This window comes from Bacillus rossius, chromosome 3, assembly GCF_032445375.1.
Source record: "Bacillus rossius redtenbacheri isolate Brsri chromosome 3, Brsri_v3, whole genome shotgun sequence".
Lineage (NCBI taxonomy): Eukaryota > Metazoa > Arthropoda > Insecta > Phasmatodea > Bacillidae > Bacillus > Bacillus rossius.
Genome location: NC_086332.1, coordinates 23,564,855 through 23,581,415, shown reverse-complemented (window position 1 = coordinate 23,581,415; position 16,561 = coordinate 23,564,855). Strand labels below are relative to the sequence as shown.

At 43.3% G+C, this 16,561-nt stretch overlaps 1 protein-coding gene across 2 annotated transcripts; it reads left to right on the top strand.

The window, feature by feature from the left end:
• Window positions 1-11,722: 11,722 nt before the first annotated feature.
• Window positions 11,723-15,924, top strand: LOC134530351 (uncharacterized). Of its 2 annotated transcripts, none has more exons than XM_063365103.1 (2): window positions 11,723-11,830; window positions 14,539-15,924. In XM_063365103.1, exon 2 carries the CDS (start codon window positions 14,562-14,564, stop codon window positions 15,663-15,665), a length of 1,104 nt encoding a protein of 367 aa, XP_063221173.1. In that variant the 5' UTR covers window positions 11,723-11,830; window positions 14,539-14,561; the 3' UTR covers window positions 15,666-15,924. The 2 variants fall into 2 exon arrangements, with proteins under 2 accessions (XP_063221173.1, XP_063221174.1); XM_063365104.1 differs by having other exon boundaries at window positions 11,756-11,890.
• The last annotated feature ends 637 nt before the right edge of the window (window positions 15,925-16,561 follow it).

Here is a 16,561-nt window from a genome sequence, read left to right as displayed (position 1 = left end):
GTTAAACACAGAGATTAGAGAAAGTTAAAAATCGAGCATAACCACAGTTTGTAGGCATCTCTGCTGAAGCCGGGGAACGTAAGGGGGAAGCAGGTCGCCGCCAAATTGTTCCGTGAAGAAAATCGCATTTTCTCATAAGCGATGTATGTATGGTGGTGGAAAAGTGCATGAATATTAAACAAATAAAGAATGTTGACTCGAGAAAAATGATTGTTCGCAAGAGTATGTAGTAAACTACTTTTCTATATACTATATAAACAAATGGCCGCCATCTTCTTACATGAACAAACTGGCCACAGTGCTCAGAGCTTATGCTCCATCTGTAACTTTCTCTAATCTCTAGTTAAACATGATTAGAAATCTCAGCACACAAACCACCGAAAACTCTACGATACAGGAAGATACTATCTACAAGTGACGTCGACCCAAGTGTCTCCCCGGCTCCTTCAGGCCGTTATGCCTCGCCAGCGCCATCTCTTGAGTGTGTTATGCGACGCAAGTGTCGGAGACGTGCGACGTATGTTTGCTTTACAGGATATAACTTATTATTTTATTGTAAATATATTTTTGTTTTACATTTTTGTACATATTTTTGCTTATATTTTATTTTAATTAATTTTGTATTGAAGGGTTTTGTATTTTGAAAGTTTTTAATTGTTCACCGGGCGCCAAGGCCGCGGCTTCCGCCTGTGACCAATCAGCGTGTTCCGCGGGCTCGCGGAGAAGGGGGGAGACGCGGGCGCTCAGACGCGGCAGGAGAGTGGGAGGGCAGTCGTGGACCCGGCACGAGAGGCGACGGACGTCTTGGGGACGTCGCTCCGGGACGGTGAGGCAAGCGGGCGCGGTATTTGCAGAACCACTAGACTTTTGTCGTGCGGAGACGTTTCATCAACTTTGCAGTCGAGCTTGTCGTTAAGCAGTTACGGTCGCGAGCTTTCGTTTTACTATTCGCACACGCGTGTTCTGTTGTCAATTCGGGCGAGTCGCGATTCATTGTTTCATCCTGGTCATTCGCAGTCATAGGTTCTGTGTTATTTTTTTTATTTCTTTCTGGCCTGTGCTGAATACAGTCAGACAGACATCCTATCACGCGTGGGTCTTAAGGAGTATATTCTTTACCGTGGGAGTGATAGTCATCATGGGCGGGACGTCCCGTAATTTTCTTAACTGGATCAGTGCGCGGAACCGGGTTTCGACCCACCTCGAATTAGTCACAGGCGGAAACATGGCAGCCCCATGTAAAGTGTTCGGAGTCTTGAGCATAAAGGACCTGTCATGTCCACCAGTTTGGCCTCGGCTGGTATGATAGCACAAGCCCCAAGTGCGCCACCCATCCTACATAATCTATGCGGAGGAAAGTTAGTTCGCAACCCGCCCCTAGATGGCAGACAAAGGGGAATGTAAATTAAGGAAACTTTGTCTACCTGCCCAGCCTAATTCAGGACAATTATGTAAATACCCAGTGTTGTGACAAGAAACCTGTTAATTATACAAGTGAATGTAAAGAGTATTGTAATTCGAATATGTATGCACAGGAAGGGTACAGATGTGCCCTCCCTAATGAATATGTACATACATTGTATATTTACCCTGGCTGAGCTAAGCCAGGCAGAAAGCTCTCCCCAGTAATTCTGGGTAAATAAAAGTGGCAAAAATACTTGAGCAGTATTATTTAGGCAGCGACCTCTCGGGAGGACTGCTCCTCCTTCCTTCCTCTCCCTGCTCTTGGGCAGCGACCTCTACTCGGGGACCGCTCCCACTCTCTCCCCCCCTTCCCTCTGCCTGATCTCTCCCTGCTCTTGGGCAGCGACCCCAACTTGGGGACCGCTTCCGCTCCCGCTCCTCACCTCTGCCCGAGCTTCCCCTGCTCTTGGGCAGCGACCCCTGTTCGGGGACCGCTCCCGCTCCTCCTCTCTGCCTGGCACAAGTCAATTTGGCGCCCAACGTGGGGCCATTCAGCTTGGATAACCTGAGGACCACGCCCTGCCTCTACGAGAGCTATCAGCACAGCCAGAGCATACATCCACTTCCAGGAGTGAAGACAACACCTGGTGGCGCCCAACAGAAGTACTGCAATGGAGTCTACACCATGTGCCGCCCCAGATTGCCGTACCCAGGATGGACCCCAAACCCCCTGCGTGTGTTGCAGGACATTATTCCACTTGCAGTGTCTGGGACACAATAATCGAGACACCGATCCCCAAGACTTCATCCACATATGCCAAACCTGCCGATAACAATTGCGGGACCAGAAGCCAACATCAGTTGTACCACGCCGATGCTTCGCCCGAGACTGCCCACGGACTGCCCTGGTGCTTACCACCTGCAAGAGCTGCTATCGGGAGTACCATCTATCCTGCTTAGGCTGGGATGACACCCCACTGAACCTCACGGAACTCTCTTTCAAGTGCGGGATATGTAGGAACACCCCAGAAATTCCCAGTGGCGCCGAAACGAAGATGACACCGAGGCCTTTCCAGGGACAAGACCAGGAGGATCCTGTCAAACAGCTCCAGCACTGGGAGCAGGCCCTACAGACCCAGGGGATTCCCCAGGGCGAATGGATTGACCATGTCGGAGCACTACTAATGGGGGAAGCTACTAGATGGTGGAATAACCATGAAGGGCTGTATGACACCTGGGAAGAGTTCACAGGGGGCTTCCTGAACCATTTTGGAAGCCAATCAAGACTGGCAAAGCTTACTGCCCAATTATATGGTACCAAAGAAAAGGAAGGAGAGGATGTCGAAAGTTTCTCACTACAGAAAAGGAAACTTTATAAGAGGCTACACCCAGGGAGAGACCCAAATGAATTTCTTCCTACCTTGTTGGAGCTGGTGCGGCCCAACCTACGGCCATTTCTACGGCATCCGCCTCCCGAGAATTTATCCGAACTTATGGTTCGAGCCACTGCCGTGCAGCGAGACTGTCTCGAAACTAGGGGCACTGTAACAAGTAAACCTTGTTCACCACCAACCCTGGTACAAGAATATGCTACCCCCAACAAAAGGTTGCCGAAGTGTTGGCACTGCCCTGAACAACACTTTCACAAAGACTGCCCAGTGCTCCGCTGCCAACAGTCTGAAAGGAACAGCCTCAACACAGTAGACCCCTGGAGGGAAAGAGTGGTGCCAACGAGCCCTACCCCTACACCGAAGGTAGAAGACCTCAACTCCCAAGCTCGGCTCGAAGGTAGACCGACCCCGAGCCTTATGTGCGTACAGCACCACCCACAACAAGAACTGCCAAGAGTCAAGGTGCAACTGGACTCACAGACCATTCAGGCTCTTATCGACTCAGCTGCCACCACTAATTATGTGCGCGAGAGTGTGGTGCAGATAATAGGGACCCCTATTAATTCCCAACCCCAAATGGCACAGCTTGCCACCCAGGGATCCACCATGACCTTACTGGGCAATGCTGTGGTACAATGCTGCATAGCCGATATGGAGATGGAGATCCCATGTTTAGTCGCAAAGGACCTTCGAGAAGAACTTGTGCTGGGCCAAGATTGGCTCACGTAGCAGCAGGCGATATTGGACTTTGAAGATCAAACTATACACTTCGGACGAACGTCCCACCGGACTCTTGACTGGGGAACCAAAGGAATGGGTGACCTGAATGCCCCTAATCAAAGTGGTGGTAACCCTAATCCTGGAATCTGCACTGAACAACACAGAGACCAACCTATGGTTGTGTTGACGCAAGGGGACCAGAGACCTCAAGAAACTCCTTCCCTTCGCTCTGCCACAACCAAGCTAAGCCAAAATAACTCGGGCAGTGGTTTTCAGTGGTGCCAGAAAGGAGGAACCCCAAAGGGGAAATCGACCATGCAGTCATGGAGACAGCCGCTAAGCGGCGCTCTCTCAAAGGCAAGATGCCACTGAAAGAAAGAGCCTTTTCCAGACCGAGGAATATGGTTTCCCCAGAACAGGATTCACCTGCAGCCATGGAGATGGAAAACAGATCTGTCCAAAAACCCCGAACCCCAGGAACCTACTAGCCCCTCTTCACCAGGACAACTACCCCCAGGACCCTACGACCATGGGAACGGCTGGGCAGACCAGCCCGCTACCGTCTATCCTCCACATAGTGTAGTGGCCAGTGTAGAGGAGCCAGCCCTGGGACTGAAGCCCAGCGTGCTGACTCCTGACATGTGCAACGATCCCAGTCAAGGCCACAGAGGGAGGGGGGCGAATTGTCATGTCCACCAGTTTGGCCTCGGCTGGTATGATAGCACAAGCCCCAAGTGCGCCACCCATCCTACATAATCTATGGGGAGGAAAGTTAGTTCGCAACCCGCCCCTAGATGGCAAACAAAGGGGAATGTAAATTAAGGAAACTTTGTCTACCTGCCCAGCCTAATTCAGGACAATTATGTAAATACCCAGTGTTGTGACAAGAAACCTGTTAATTATACAAGTGAATGTAAAGAGTATTGTAATTCGAATATGTATGCACAGGAAGGGTACAGATGTGCCCTCCCTAATGAATATGTACATACATTGTATATTTACCCTGGCTGAGCTAAGCCAGGCAGAAAGCTCTCCCCAGTAATTCTGGGTAAATAAAAGTGGCAAAAATACTTGAGCAGTATTATTTAGGCAGCGACCTCTCGGGAGGATTGCTCCTCCTTCCTTCCTCTCCCTGCTCTTGGGCAGCGACCCCAACTTTGGGACCGCTCCCGCTCCTCCTCTCTGCCTGGGACAAGTCAGACCATCAAACTTTATTAGAATTGTTTTCATTTAATCTCTGGAGACTAAGTTCCTCGGCCACGCGGCATGAACCCCCTCTCTACCGTACACTGAGTAGCCGGCAGGACAGCAGCATTGTCAGGAACTAGTCGACCAGACCACGACACAAGTATAACTTTTCTATGGCTTTGTTCTTTATTTACTTTAATACCTGAATAATGAATATTAAAATTTTTAATTATATTTATACTAAGTTATATTTTTATCGTCCATAAATAATTTCATTTGATTTTAATTATTTAGTTGACGTCGACCCAAGTGTCTCCCCTGCTCATAAAGACCGTTATGCTGTACCAACCCCTGATCCTTCCCTGCCCAAGGCAGTGTGTTAAGTGTTATTGTTTTTATTTGTTTAATAAAACATTAAGTCGTGACAACATGAACATACCGATATGTAATAAACTCTAGTGTTATTTATGTAATATTTTATTTTTAATAATAATTAGTTGTTTTTCATAAACGTAAAATATTTGTACAACATTGTCCACCGTGCGACGAAGCCGAGGCCAACACTCGGTAGCACCCGAGGGCTGCGCGTGTCGCGTGGTGGGGGAAGGACGGGCAGACGAGGCGCGACGCACGGAGAGGGGAGTTAGTCGTCATCTGGCGAGCGAACGAGGCGGATGTGTGCAGAGGACCGGGTCGGAGAGCAGAGACTGGTGAGACCAAGCGTTATAAGTGGGAAGTATAGCGAACTATTTAAGACAATCAGGGACATATACATTAAGAATTAGAGACTAGTGGCCGCGGAGAGGACTTGAGAACCTGCGACATGTACGCGAGTAGACTGTGCCGAGGGCGACGACAAATCAGGATTACGTGTAGTACATCGCGAATCATACCTGTAAATGTTCGTAATAGTAAATAAGGGTTTTTAGTGTCCAGACATTGCATGTACCATCGGGCATGTCACCACAGTAGCGGGACGGACATAACGCCTCAGTCGCCAACACCTTAATGTAACTATATCCCGACTATCAATAACAGGGGGCAATAGCTAGCAAATCGTACAAACATATCACTATACCACAGGGGCAGCCCACACTAGGCGCCTGCCCACCTAAACACGTGCAGCCGAGCCTCACTCTGCGGGTGCACGGGTGTTGTGTCTCAGGTAGCCCCATATAAAGAGACTGTGTGAGGAGTTTATTAAAAACACAAACCAAACTTGCAATCTTTTATTAGTAGTGTGGATAGGAGTTGTTTCCCCCCCCCCCCCCCCGCCAAAGGCCTGAACCGCGACTCTAGTATTGAGACTGTACAAACTTCGCATGGGGGGTGATATCTGCTCCTACGACATAGTAATTTCTGAAATAGTTTGAGAAACAATTAAAATTTGTATAAATGTTTGATATTTATTATTAGAAGGCCTTTGCATGTGACACCATCCCGCTGCTTGTTTTAAAATAAGTAAATTTAAATTGTGAAAGCTAGAATTTTGACTCGAGGGCGGGGTTCTTTGCCTTGTGGCTGCAGGCAAGGACGTGCTGACAAGGGACTCCCCGGGCTGTTTAGGCCACCCAGGGCGCTGTAACGATTAAAAGAACACAAATATATCTGGATTTATTAGCACGTCACACGGTACATTACGTCACCTGGTACAGTACGCCATCACGTAACTGGCTGTATCATCGTCTACCTTCTAATCTCTGCACACAAAGCCCTCGAATGGCGGCACTGATTCACGGTTTGCTGTATTCCCTGGAAATACCCCACCGAGGGTTTCAGGCTATCCTGAAACTAGTAGTAGTGGTGATGAAGGCGCGTAGCGCATCTGGATGCTGCGGGTAATGATACGCCGGACGGCGAATCAAAGGAATAATTCAACTAATTAATTACTGACATTGTACCTCCGTGGGCAGTAAAGCCCGGTCCCCACCCCGCCAGCACCAGCCCCCGCTGGCAGAACAAACCCTCACACCCCTCCTCCGTGCAGTCACCATCGCTAGCCAGTCTTCGCCCGCGCGCGACCCAGGACGGACGTGTGACCCTGTGAGACGCCGGGAGATGTGAGCCCGCAAGACGTGAGTAGTGATATATGTAAGTGTTTTCTGAACGCGAACTCCGCACTGCCGGCGAGCCTAGTGAGCTGCACAGTGGCTGACGACCCACACCCACCATGGCCTAACTGCAAGCTAGCCTGGCGCCCATCCGGACCAAACAGTACACCAGCTGACTTCCCTACTAGGCTCACCCGCTAACGCAGCACCCGTTACAGGGACGACGGTATTACAAATTGATCTAGGTGAAACATTGGAATTACAAAACTATACATGGTTGATCGCTGAAACTAAGTCTAGCATTAATATCGTGGGATAAAGTCTAACATGGAAAAGTCCCGTAGGTCAGAATGAATCTGATACAGAAACACAGCTCAGATTAGATTAACATAATTACCAAGAGCCCTTCCTCGTAGTGGCGTGGGGCCACTAAATTCTGGGCGCGGGCATGGCGGTACCGGGGCATTGATAACTCACTCGCGACAACGGCACGTCCCAGGATCTGATTTGTTAGTAAGTGTCACTGTACGCGTTTGGCACAACGCGGCCCTTCATGGGCAAAGTTAAATCTCCTGACGGAGGTATTATGCCATGAAGCACGGGCACATCGGTGTGCTGCCCAAAACGATAAAAAATACTTATTAAGAGAAACGGCTCATGACTGAGCCACACCCAATTATTTCAGAACCACGCGACACTTCGCACAGTCGATTTAGGGCCGGCTGTGGAGCGGATGAAAACGGATTTAGATTTTTACCTAGGGAAGCTTGACGTCACTCTCGCTGCCTGTCTAAGTTTTTTAAGTAATTATTAATGTTGAAAGTGATCTCAGGGATTTTAACGGGGGTTCGGCCTCGTGGCTGTAGGCAGGAGCGCATCGCGGTTCGAAACCTACCCGGGCTGTTCAGGCCACCCAGGATGCCTTATAAATAACTGGTAAACGAATTGACATGACACTGCACTTTATTCAAAACCGATACACATATTGGTCCAGGTACTGGCCCCGTCTGTTGTCTGACCGCTGCAACACGCGTGTCTCTATGCGTAACCGGTAAGCGCGACCAGGATAGGTTGCAAAGTGGTATATACGGACTTATACAGTGGTCGATTATCAACGTGAAAGATGCGGCGGATAGTCGCGGAGCTTCTGTGCTGCAACAACTTATGCAGACATTTACGTTAACATGGAGAACGGCACATACAAACGAATGTTCCAAAGTTATTTGCAATCTAACCTGTGGCGAAATATTAAAGTCCAGAAAAGTACGTAAACCCGGTAAGCTGGAAACATACACGTTACAGTCACTTTCTAGTTAAAAATTACTCGGTTTGATTGCACATTACAAGTTACACATTTACAGACGATGAAAGATAAGAGGCATAAGTTAACGAGTAAGAACTCAACACACGTTGCTTAGACTCTTCGACGATAACAATTAATTGGCTTTGTAGCCGAAACTGCGTAACTCAATTACACTGTCCTTAATCTCTGGACATGAAATTACGTAAAAAATGCAAAGCTACCTGGTACTGCAACATGTTATTTGTTTTGACAGATTAATTATTATTTATAATTTATTTATTTTGTTTGCTCTATGTCTAATGTTATTTATTTTCAGAAATGGTAATTTATTTGTATGTGTATCTATGAGAAATTGACTCTATGGACTTTTTCTGGACTATTTGAAATATGTATTGTTGGAACCCCTCTAAGGACTAAATGAACTTTAAGATGGTAAACAGTAAATTTAACGTCGTTATTTTGTAAGATAAATTTTTATTTTAATAATTTTTTATTTAAATTTTACGTGAAATTTTGTAATCCGCACTATTGTTGTGTGCGGATTTCACGTTTTATTAAGTATTTAATGTAACTGATTTTGGTTTTCGGCCAATCACGGCCCGCCATTTGAAAGTTAAGTTAACTGGCTTAATTTAAGAAGCTAGTAAGAAAGAGAGTTCTATAATGGCCAGCTAAGAAAGCTGAAGCTTGTGCCGTCGTCGGTAATAAATCCTACAATTGGCTAATGAGCGGTAAGCATCTCGAACCGAGGATGATTAATTATGTATTCTAGGGAGTCTAGAACATAATTTAGGATGTATCTAAAAAGATAAAAAAACCTAGGAGTGTAAAACGTGAGTATTTAAAAGTGCCAAAAATTTGTTTCCTCCATTTATGCACATCGTCACGTAACTCCCGTTTTCCGTCACATCGCCGTCAAAAACAAATGTAAACATTGATATTTTGAAGTAATTTGACATCTTCTACGATATAAACGATATTTTGATACGAATTTAACTGTTTTACACACTATTACATCAACTCAGAGGTCCTACAGATTGAGAGACTCTGAGCTCTACCGACGATATTTCGAACCTTACTAGCCGAGGAAAATTTAATTAAGATCCCTAAAAACATATAGCAAAACTGTGTAATTTCGACGAATCCAAGTAAAGACTTTTGTTAAGACTTAAATGTGCGCACCATAACTCCTGATAATTGATTGGAATGCATGTGTGATCTATGATGCCAAGTACCAGTTAGGTTTTGAATATAGTAAGTAATTAAATAAATACTATTAATAAGGGTAAATTTTAAACCATTTTTTTTGGTTCAATAAATAATTATATATTTTATTTATGAGTGTTGTGTTATGTCATTTCTAATGTCATTTGCCCTAGTGTATGTCTATGTATATTGGTACCTTTATTCAATTATTAATACCTAACTGTGGCCTACAGAATATCCTCACATATCATTGGAGAGCCACATCAATAAGCTCGATTTTTACACAGTCTAACACAGCCTAATGTGTAATGTATGTTTATCTCCATAGAGGTGGGGCCATTCACACAAGTGTATATAGAGTGTGTGTGTGAGAAGCAGCCGCACATATTTAATTGGCTACCCGAGTGGTACCATTTCCTTTAAAACACAAGTAGGAAGAATTTCTGCACAGATCTATTTGAAGGCCTATACACAAGTTTCCCCACATAAGTATTTGGAGCCCATACGGTGGGGCCGAATATTGAGGTTAAGAAAGGACACCTCAACATTATAGTGTGTAAATACTCTACAAATAACAGTCTTGTGTGCAAGTGCACTATTTGTATAATCAATTATTTGTATCAATTACTTCATTACACACCACCATGTGACGCCGCCGTCAGTGCTCCCTCTGAGAGCACAGGCCGTTATGTGTCCTCAACACTTGATCAGTGCCGCGCCTCGAACGCGCCCGCGCGCGCAACATAGTGCAGTGCCCCGAACGGCGTGACATCAGTCACGGCCCCCTACGTGTGTAAAGCGCCCGGCCGGGTGTGGCACTGCGCAAGGGTATTATTTATTCATGCATTTGATAAGATAAACAGAAACTAATAAGTCTAAAACCATTAATAATTAATGTTAATTTAATAACCATTTTATAAAGGGTTATCATTCACAAAACTGGCCGAAGTCATCTTCCCGCGCTCCGCAGTTTTCCCGCGAAATTTCCCCCCTCCCTGGCCCCGGCGGCCAGGGAGGTTAGTCAGTCGCCATCCAGCACTCGCCCGGGCCGGCAGCCCACGCACGGGGAGCTCTCAACTTTCGCGCCAACATCACCAGTAACTACAATAGGTAATTATAGCCAAATCGTTTTATTCAGCTCCCCGGTCGGCCCGAATCGACCGTTCGAGACCCCGCGCGGTCCTTCAATAAAATGTGCAGTCCGACACAGGACTTTTAGTATAATACGTAAATGATTAGGTGGCTCATCGTGGCACCTGCGCCTCACGCTGTAAAGTCCCACATCGGGAACTAGTTCATCGCCCCCGCAGGGCGGCACTACGCCAAATGCGAATCTAAACTTTCAGACGAGTCATTAACTGGGACGTGCCACGGTCACGTGTGTGATATCCTACCGGATTCCACCGCGCCCGTACCCAGCATAACGTGGCCCTCGCCACCCCGCGGAGTAGCCGCGATTAGTTAACCAGCTGAGTGGAACACTTTACCTAGACCCGAACACGGGACTAATCGCAGTGACTATTGTGTAATGTTTGATTTTAAGTAATTTTGTGTAAACAACCTCCCCACGCATTTCACGTTGCGTGCCGCGGACTTCCACCAAGGTATGAACAGACTTATCGCCTGCCAGAGCATCTCACTTGCAAATCGCCGGGAATAGCCCCTATCAACGTACTTGCCACCGGGCTAATGTGTGGCCGTAACAAGTCCGCCAATAGAGGGTGGCGTGCGTGGAGCTTAGGTCGACGTTGAAGCGGCCAGTTACGTGAGCGTGTAACGTGTAAATTGTGCGACGGAATAAACCAGCTAAAAGTACGTGTGTGTTTTTATTAATAAGGCGTCCTGGGAGGCCAAAACAGCCCGGGGAGTCCTTTGTCGACGCGTCCCTGCCTGTAGCCACGAGGCCAGGAACCCCGCCCTCGAGATTAAAATCCATCGAACCTATTAAATTCACGTAAAATTCAGATCAGGCAATGGGGACGGCGTCAGTTATGTTGCAGCAACGAATCGAGTCGTATTGTGTACGTGTACAGTATGACGTCGCGTAAATAATAATAAATAGAATATAAAAAATTAACAATATTTGATAATTAACAGTTAACCAAGAAACAATTAAATCTCTATTAAAGCGGTTTTATTATACTATCTCTTTTAAGATAAAAACAACAAAAACGTGAAAATACGCGATAATAAAAAACAAAAACATACATATTTCTAATTTGAAAAAAATACTTTCTTATAAATAGTAAAAAACTTGGAAGTCGAATTTCCAAATTATTAAACAAACATCGTTCTTTGTAACGTAAATTCATCGAATATGCGCGCGCATGCGTAAAACATACGAAAAATGCGAGTAACGAAATCCAGCCGTTTGTAACGTTTCGTTACTCGTAACTAGATGTCGCACCCGTTACTCAGTACCGAATACATACGGTTTTCTACAGCTCTAGTAGTGTTCGATCTATAAGGTCTCGTCTATGCTTGAACCGGCGATAGTGAATTTTTGTTTTATTGTTTTTGTGTATTGTTTTTGTATCGTGAATTTAAGTCTTTGCTTTGTGTTAATGGTGAGAACGGGTTTTTGGGCTATTTGTAATAAACTAGTTGAATTTGATAATGACGGTCTTGTATGTGTAGCATATTATAACATCATAGATGTAGTTCGGTATTATTAGTGACACGTTTGTATTTTGAGGTGGCACTTTCAATTTCTATTTTATATTAATCTTTCGATTGGCGATTCCCGTAGATCCTTTTTTCACAATTTCTTTAATTTCCTTACCGCCAACATTTCATTAGGATAGTTTGGATACTTTTCTTCATTAGAAATGAGTGCTCTCCAGTCTGTGGATTTGAGAGGATAAGTAAGCTTCGAATCCGGTATTCATTTCCCAAGAGGTATCATAGTTACAATACCGTACCATAAAAATTGGGTAACTCGACGAAAGACGTTGGTGCAATACAGGCCTAACTCAATTATTAAATATTGATGCAACTTAACCTACAAATTAAAAAAAAAATCTTCCTTATACAGGCTGTGTATCAGCTTAACTTAATTGGAGAATAGAGATGCAACTTAAACTACAACTTCACTCTGGTATTTATTTTAAGGTGGCTTCAATGTGGCGATTTATACCTCCATCATAGAATAAATTGCCGTCTAGGATGCCTTAAAATTAAAAAAAAAATAATTCTATGATATGCACGCATTGTACACCTTCTCGTACACACTTGTGGGTGTTATCCATTGTATCAGATTCGAGGGAACCTAATCGGTTTTTTTTAAGGAGCTTTCAAAGTGGCGATTTATACTACCTCAATCACAATAAATTTCCAAGTCTAGGACGCCTTAACATTTAAAAACAATTTTCTACAATATGCACACATAGTGCACCTTAACGTACACACATGTGTAACAGCTTCGAAAGAACCTACTCTGGTTGTTTTTAAGGCACATTTAATGTGGCGATTTATACCTCCATCAAAGAATAAATTGCCAAGGACGCCCTAAAATTTAAAAACCTTTTTCTACGATATGCACGCATAGTGCACCTTAACGTACACACTTGTGGGTGTTATCCAGTGTATCAGCTTCGAGGGAACCTACTCTGGTTTTTTAAGGCGCCTTCAATGTGGCAATTTATACCTCCATCACAGAATAAATAGTTTAGTCTAGGACGCCTTAAAATTTAAAAACGAATTTCTACGATATGCACGCATAGTGCACCTTCTCCTACACACTTCTGTGATGGAGGTATAAATCGCCATTTTGAAGGTGCCTTAAAAAAAAACCAGAGGAGTGGAATGGGTTGGAGGAAGAAATGCTGGAGTGAGAGATACAAAGGACCTGAGGAAATGACTAAAGGGAAGGGGGGGGGGAGGGTGAATAAGGGCAGGACTCCTTGCCAGGAGATGAAACCCCAGTTGCGAGTGTAATAAATCAAATCAAAATCAAAATTATTTTTCTTATAATACCAAACTAGTAGGTTTGCATTCCAAATACGCATATACAAAACTAATTGTTTGTTTATTTATTTTTTTAAATTCAATTCTTGAATGTAGGTACATTATATTTTTCTTCTCCTTGCTGACCCAATGATGTCCTGAAAAACCTTGTAAAGTCAAAAATTAAAAATACTCAGATTTGTGGCATTTATTACATACAATTAACATAATACCATTAGAAATTCATACTAACATATCAGTAAATGTTACAGTTATGGGCAATACTTTATAAATTGATTAAATCATTAACATAATTTCATTAATAAAGATTGCAGACTTTCGCAGCCATTGTCTGAAGTAGCTTGGTTTTTGGGTTGTAGTCGCGACCAAGGCGAATATATCACTGACGTTGCAGTCGACATTGCAGTCACCATTATCAGGGTAGAGTTACCTACTGAGGTTATTACAAGCTCTTTTGCCTTTAATACTCTTGCCTGAGAAGAGTGTTTCCGATTGGCTGCAGCTGTGGGCCAATCACAGCCTTCCTTTTGTCTAGTTAGCCTGTTGGTTTGGCCAATCGGAACTGAGCTTCTGTGATTGGCTGGGGGTGCTGGGAAATCAATGGTCTCTTCTTTTCTGATTGGCTGAGCTGTTTGGCCAACCAGAGGTGACCTGTCTTTTGTTAGATGCAGAGCTAGATTTTGAGGGTTTCTGAAGAGTGGCTCCCATATTCGGCTTAATTTGTAGCTATCTTCTCTGTTTATGTTTGCTGAGTGTGTTAATATTTCTACTGATTCTTGAATGTATCTTTTCTTGTCTTGTCAGATTTTGGCTATGGAGTGGAATTGGTCGAAATCAATGCTGTGTCTGGTTTCTCAAGGAGTGTTCTGCTGTATCTGATTGTGGGTTTTCATGTTTATAGTCACTGATATGTTCTTTAACCCTTGTGATTATTCGTCTGCCAGTTTGTCCTATATACACCTAGGTGTTTCATTCCCAATATCTTCGTATTGACTGACCAGGTTAAGTTCACTGGGTTCGACAACCACGCTCGCTAACAGAATTCTAAATATTTTATAAAACTCTTAAATATTGAATTTTAACTTACTGTAGATACACACAAATCTGAAAATTTCTCATTTCTGTACCAAATAAAGGAAGCAGAAAATATCCATACTATTGTATGTTAATAAGATCATGCTAATTTATGTAAAATAATTTTTTCCAAAATGATAAATTTAGGATTATTGGTTATCTAACTTATGTTGACATTTTTGTGATGCGCTGATAAGTTTTAGATACTTAGCAATTTTTTTTTCTTTTATTCTAGGCCATTCAATATTACTGGTTTTTATGGTTTTGAAGAGAATTGCCATGCCACACTTGCGGAGTCAACGAACAGGTCAGAGATCAGTGTGGAAATCTCCTTACGGTAACCAAGGTGCACAGAAAAGCATGAAGAATAATCATCCCATCATAAAAGTAGAGCCATCTACAAGTACTATAAAGAAGTACTCCCTCTCTGTGAAACCATCAATGAGTCTGCAGTATATTGATGAGGGCAGTGAGAAAAGACTTGAAGCTGCTTTCAAAAGTGTAATAAAATATTCTTTAAGCACTGCAACCACCAACTTTGTTGAAGAGAATGTTGCAAACTCAGAAAAAAAGCCAAATCCGGATAGTGCTGTTGGTCCAAAATCAGTCTCTGGTAGTGAAAGTAGTTTTTCTGTTGAAAAGGAAATGAAACCATCTCTGAAGGTTTTTAAAGAATTTACTTTCTCTCTTGTGTGTGATGTTCAACCAGATGTATCACATTTTAACTCATTGCACCGTTGCAAAACTTGTTCAGTTCCATGCACTGAATTCTTGGATGAATTTTGGGGTTTTCCCAAAACTAACATTAGCTTGGACACTGATGGAGAGATTGTGGATAACCTAGATGACAGTTTTCAAGGTTCTGATATTGCAGAAGAAGGAAATGATGAATTCTATGGGTTCGAAAGAATAAATCCTTGCCAGAAGTTAAAGCAAGGTTTGGAAGTTTCAGGAGTGAGGCCGTGCTCTGTTGTTCTGTACAGGGTGAAGCCTTGTTCCGTTGTTCTCCACAGGTTAAACTACTCTCTTAAAACTGCTGAATCTTCACGTAGTAAAAATGTGATTTCCCACGACTGGCAGTTTCCAGCACGGAATGGTAAGTTGGTTAGGAGGGCAGCAAAGAAACGAACACGTGCTTTGCGTAGAGTTGAAAGCAGTAACAGTGAAGGTGTAAATCAGGAAGTAGAAGACATCAATATTTCGGATCTTACTATTCTTAATGTGGAAAATAACATTTTGTTAGAACCTTTCAACATTTCTGTAAGTGTGTGGGACCAATTCCAGGAGGCTTGTAATCTATCATTGCAAAAGGAGTTTGTAGAGGACTTTTGTGGCTTCAGTCACTTAAAAACCCCTCAATAGTTATGACGTGTTTGCTTTCCTGTATTCAGCACTGGTTAAATTGACCTCTTTTCTCGGAAGATTGACTTCGAACAATTACACAGATATTCCACCATGTGAAAGAAGTATGACTTTAGTTCTCTGCTAGTGTTCAAAAAAATTTTGGTAATTCTTTGGCTCTGACTTATTTTGCAGTTTTTAATTTTTTTTAAAATTTCAATTAATATTTTTTGTGTAAATTAGATTTTGTTTAAATATTGATTAAAGGTAAACATTTTTTATACTCTTGTATTTATTTAAACTGATTGTTGCCTTGTATGGTACAAAAAATTTTTGAATTCTAAAATCACTTAAATTTTCATGTTTTTCACAATTTAACATGTTTTTCACAATTTCACGTCATCGTTACAGGTGTTGTCATTCTCAAAAATAAAATAAATACAAAGTGCCATTGAATTACCAGGAAAACCTATTTGTAGCGACCAGTCATTGTTAAAGGCCCTGCCTACCATGGCACACATACAGTGTATAGAGCTTCAAAAGAAACGGGGCAATTTTAAAACTGCTAAAGATATCCGAGTGGTGTCTGTTGTACAAAATGCTTTTAAGAATGCGCTGAGGGCGGATGGTTAGTTATGTTTCCATATTTTGTTTTCAAACTGTATTTTTAAGAGAGTGAAAAGGGTTAAAACATGTGTTTTAAACAAGAAACGCTCATAAAGATTCTTTTAAGCACCCAAGGGCCTTGCATTACATCTTTATTTTCATTTCTCTGTCGCCTGTTCAAATTTCATAGTTGTCCTATGCACGATGAGAAGATTGCGTGTTAGTTCATAGCCATACGTTTAGTGGCTACACTGCGCTAGAAGCACCAGCAATCATCTTACTTATCATCCTTCCTCACTAACACAGATACA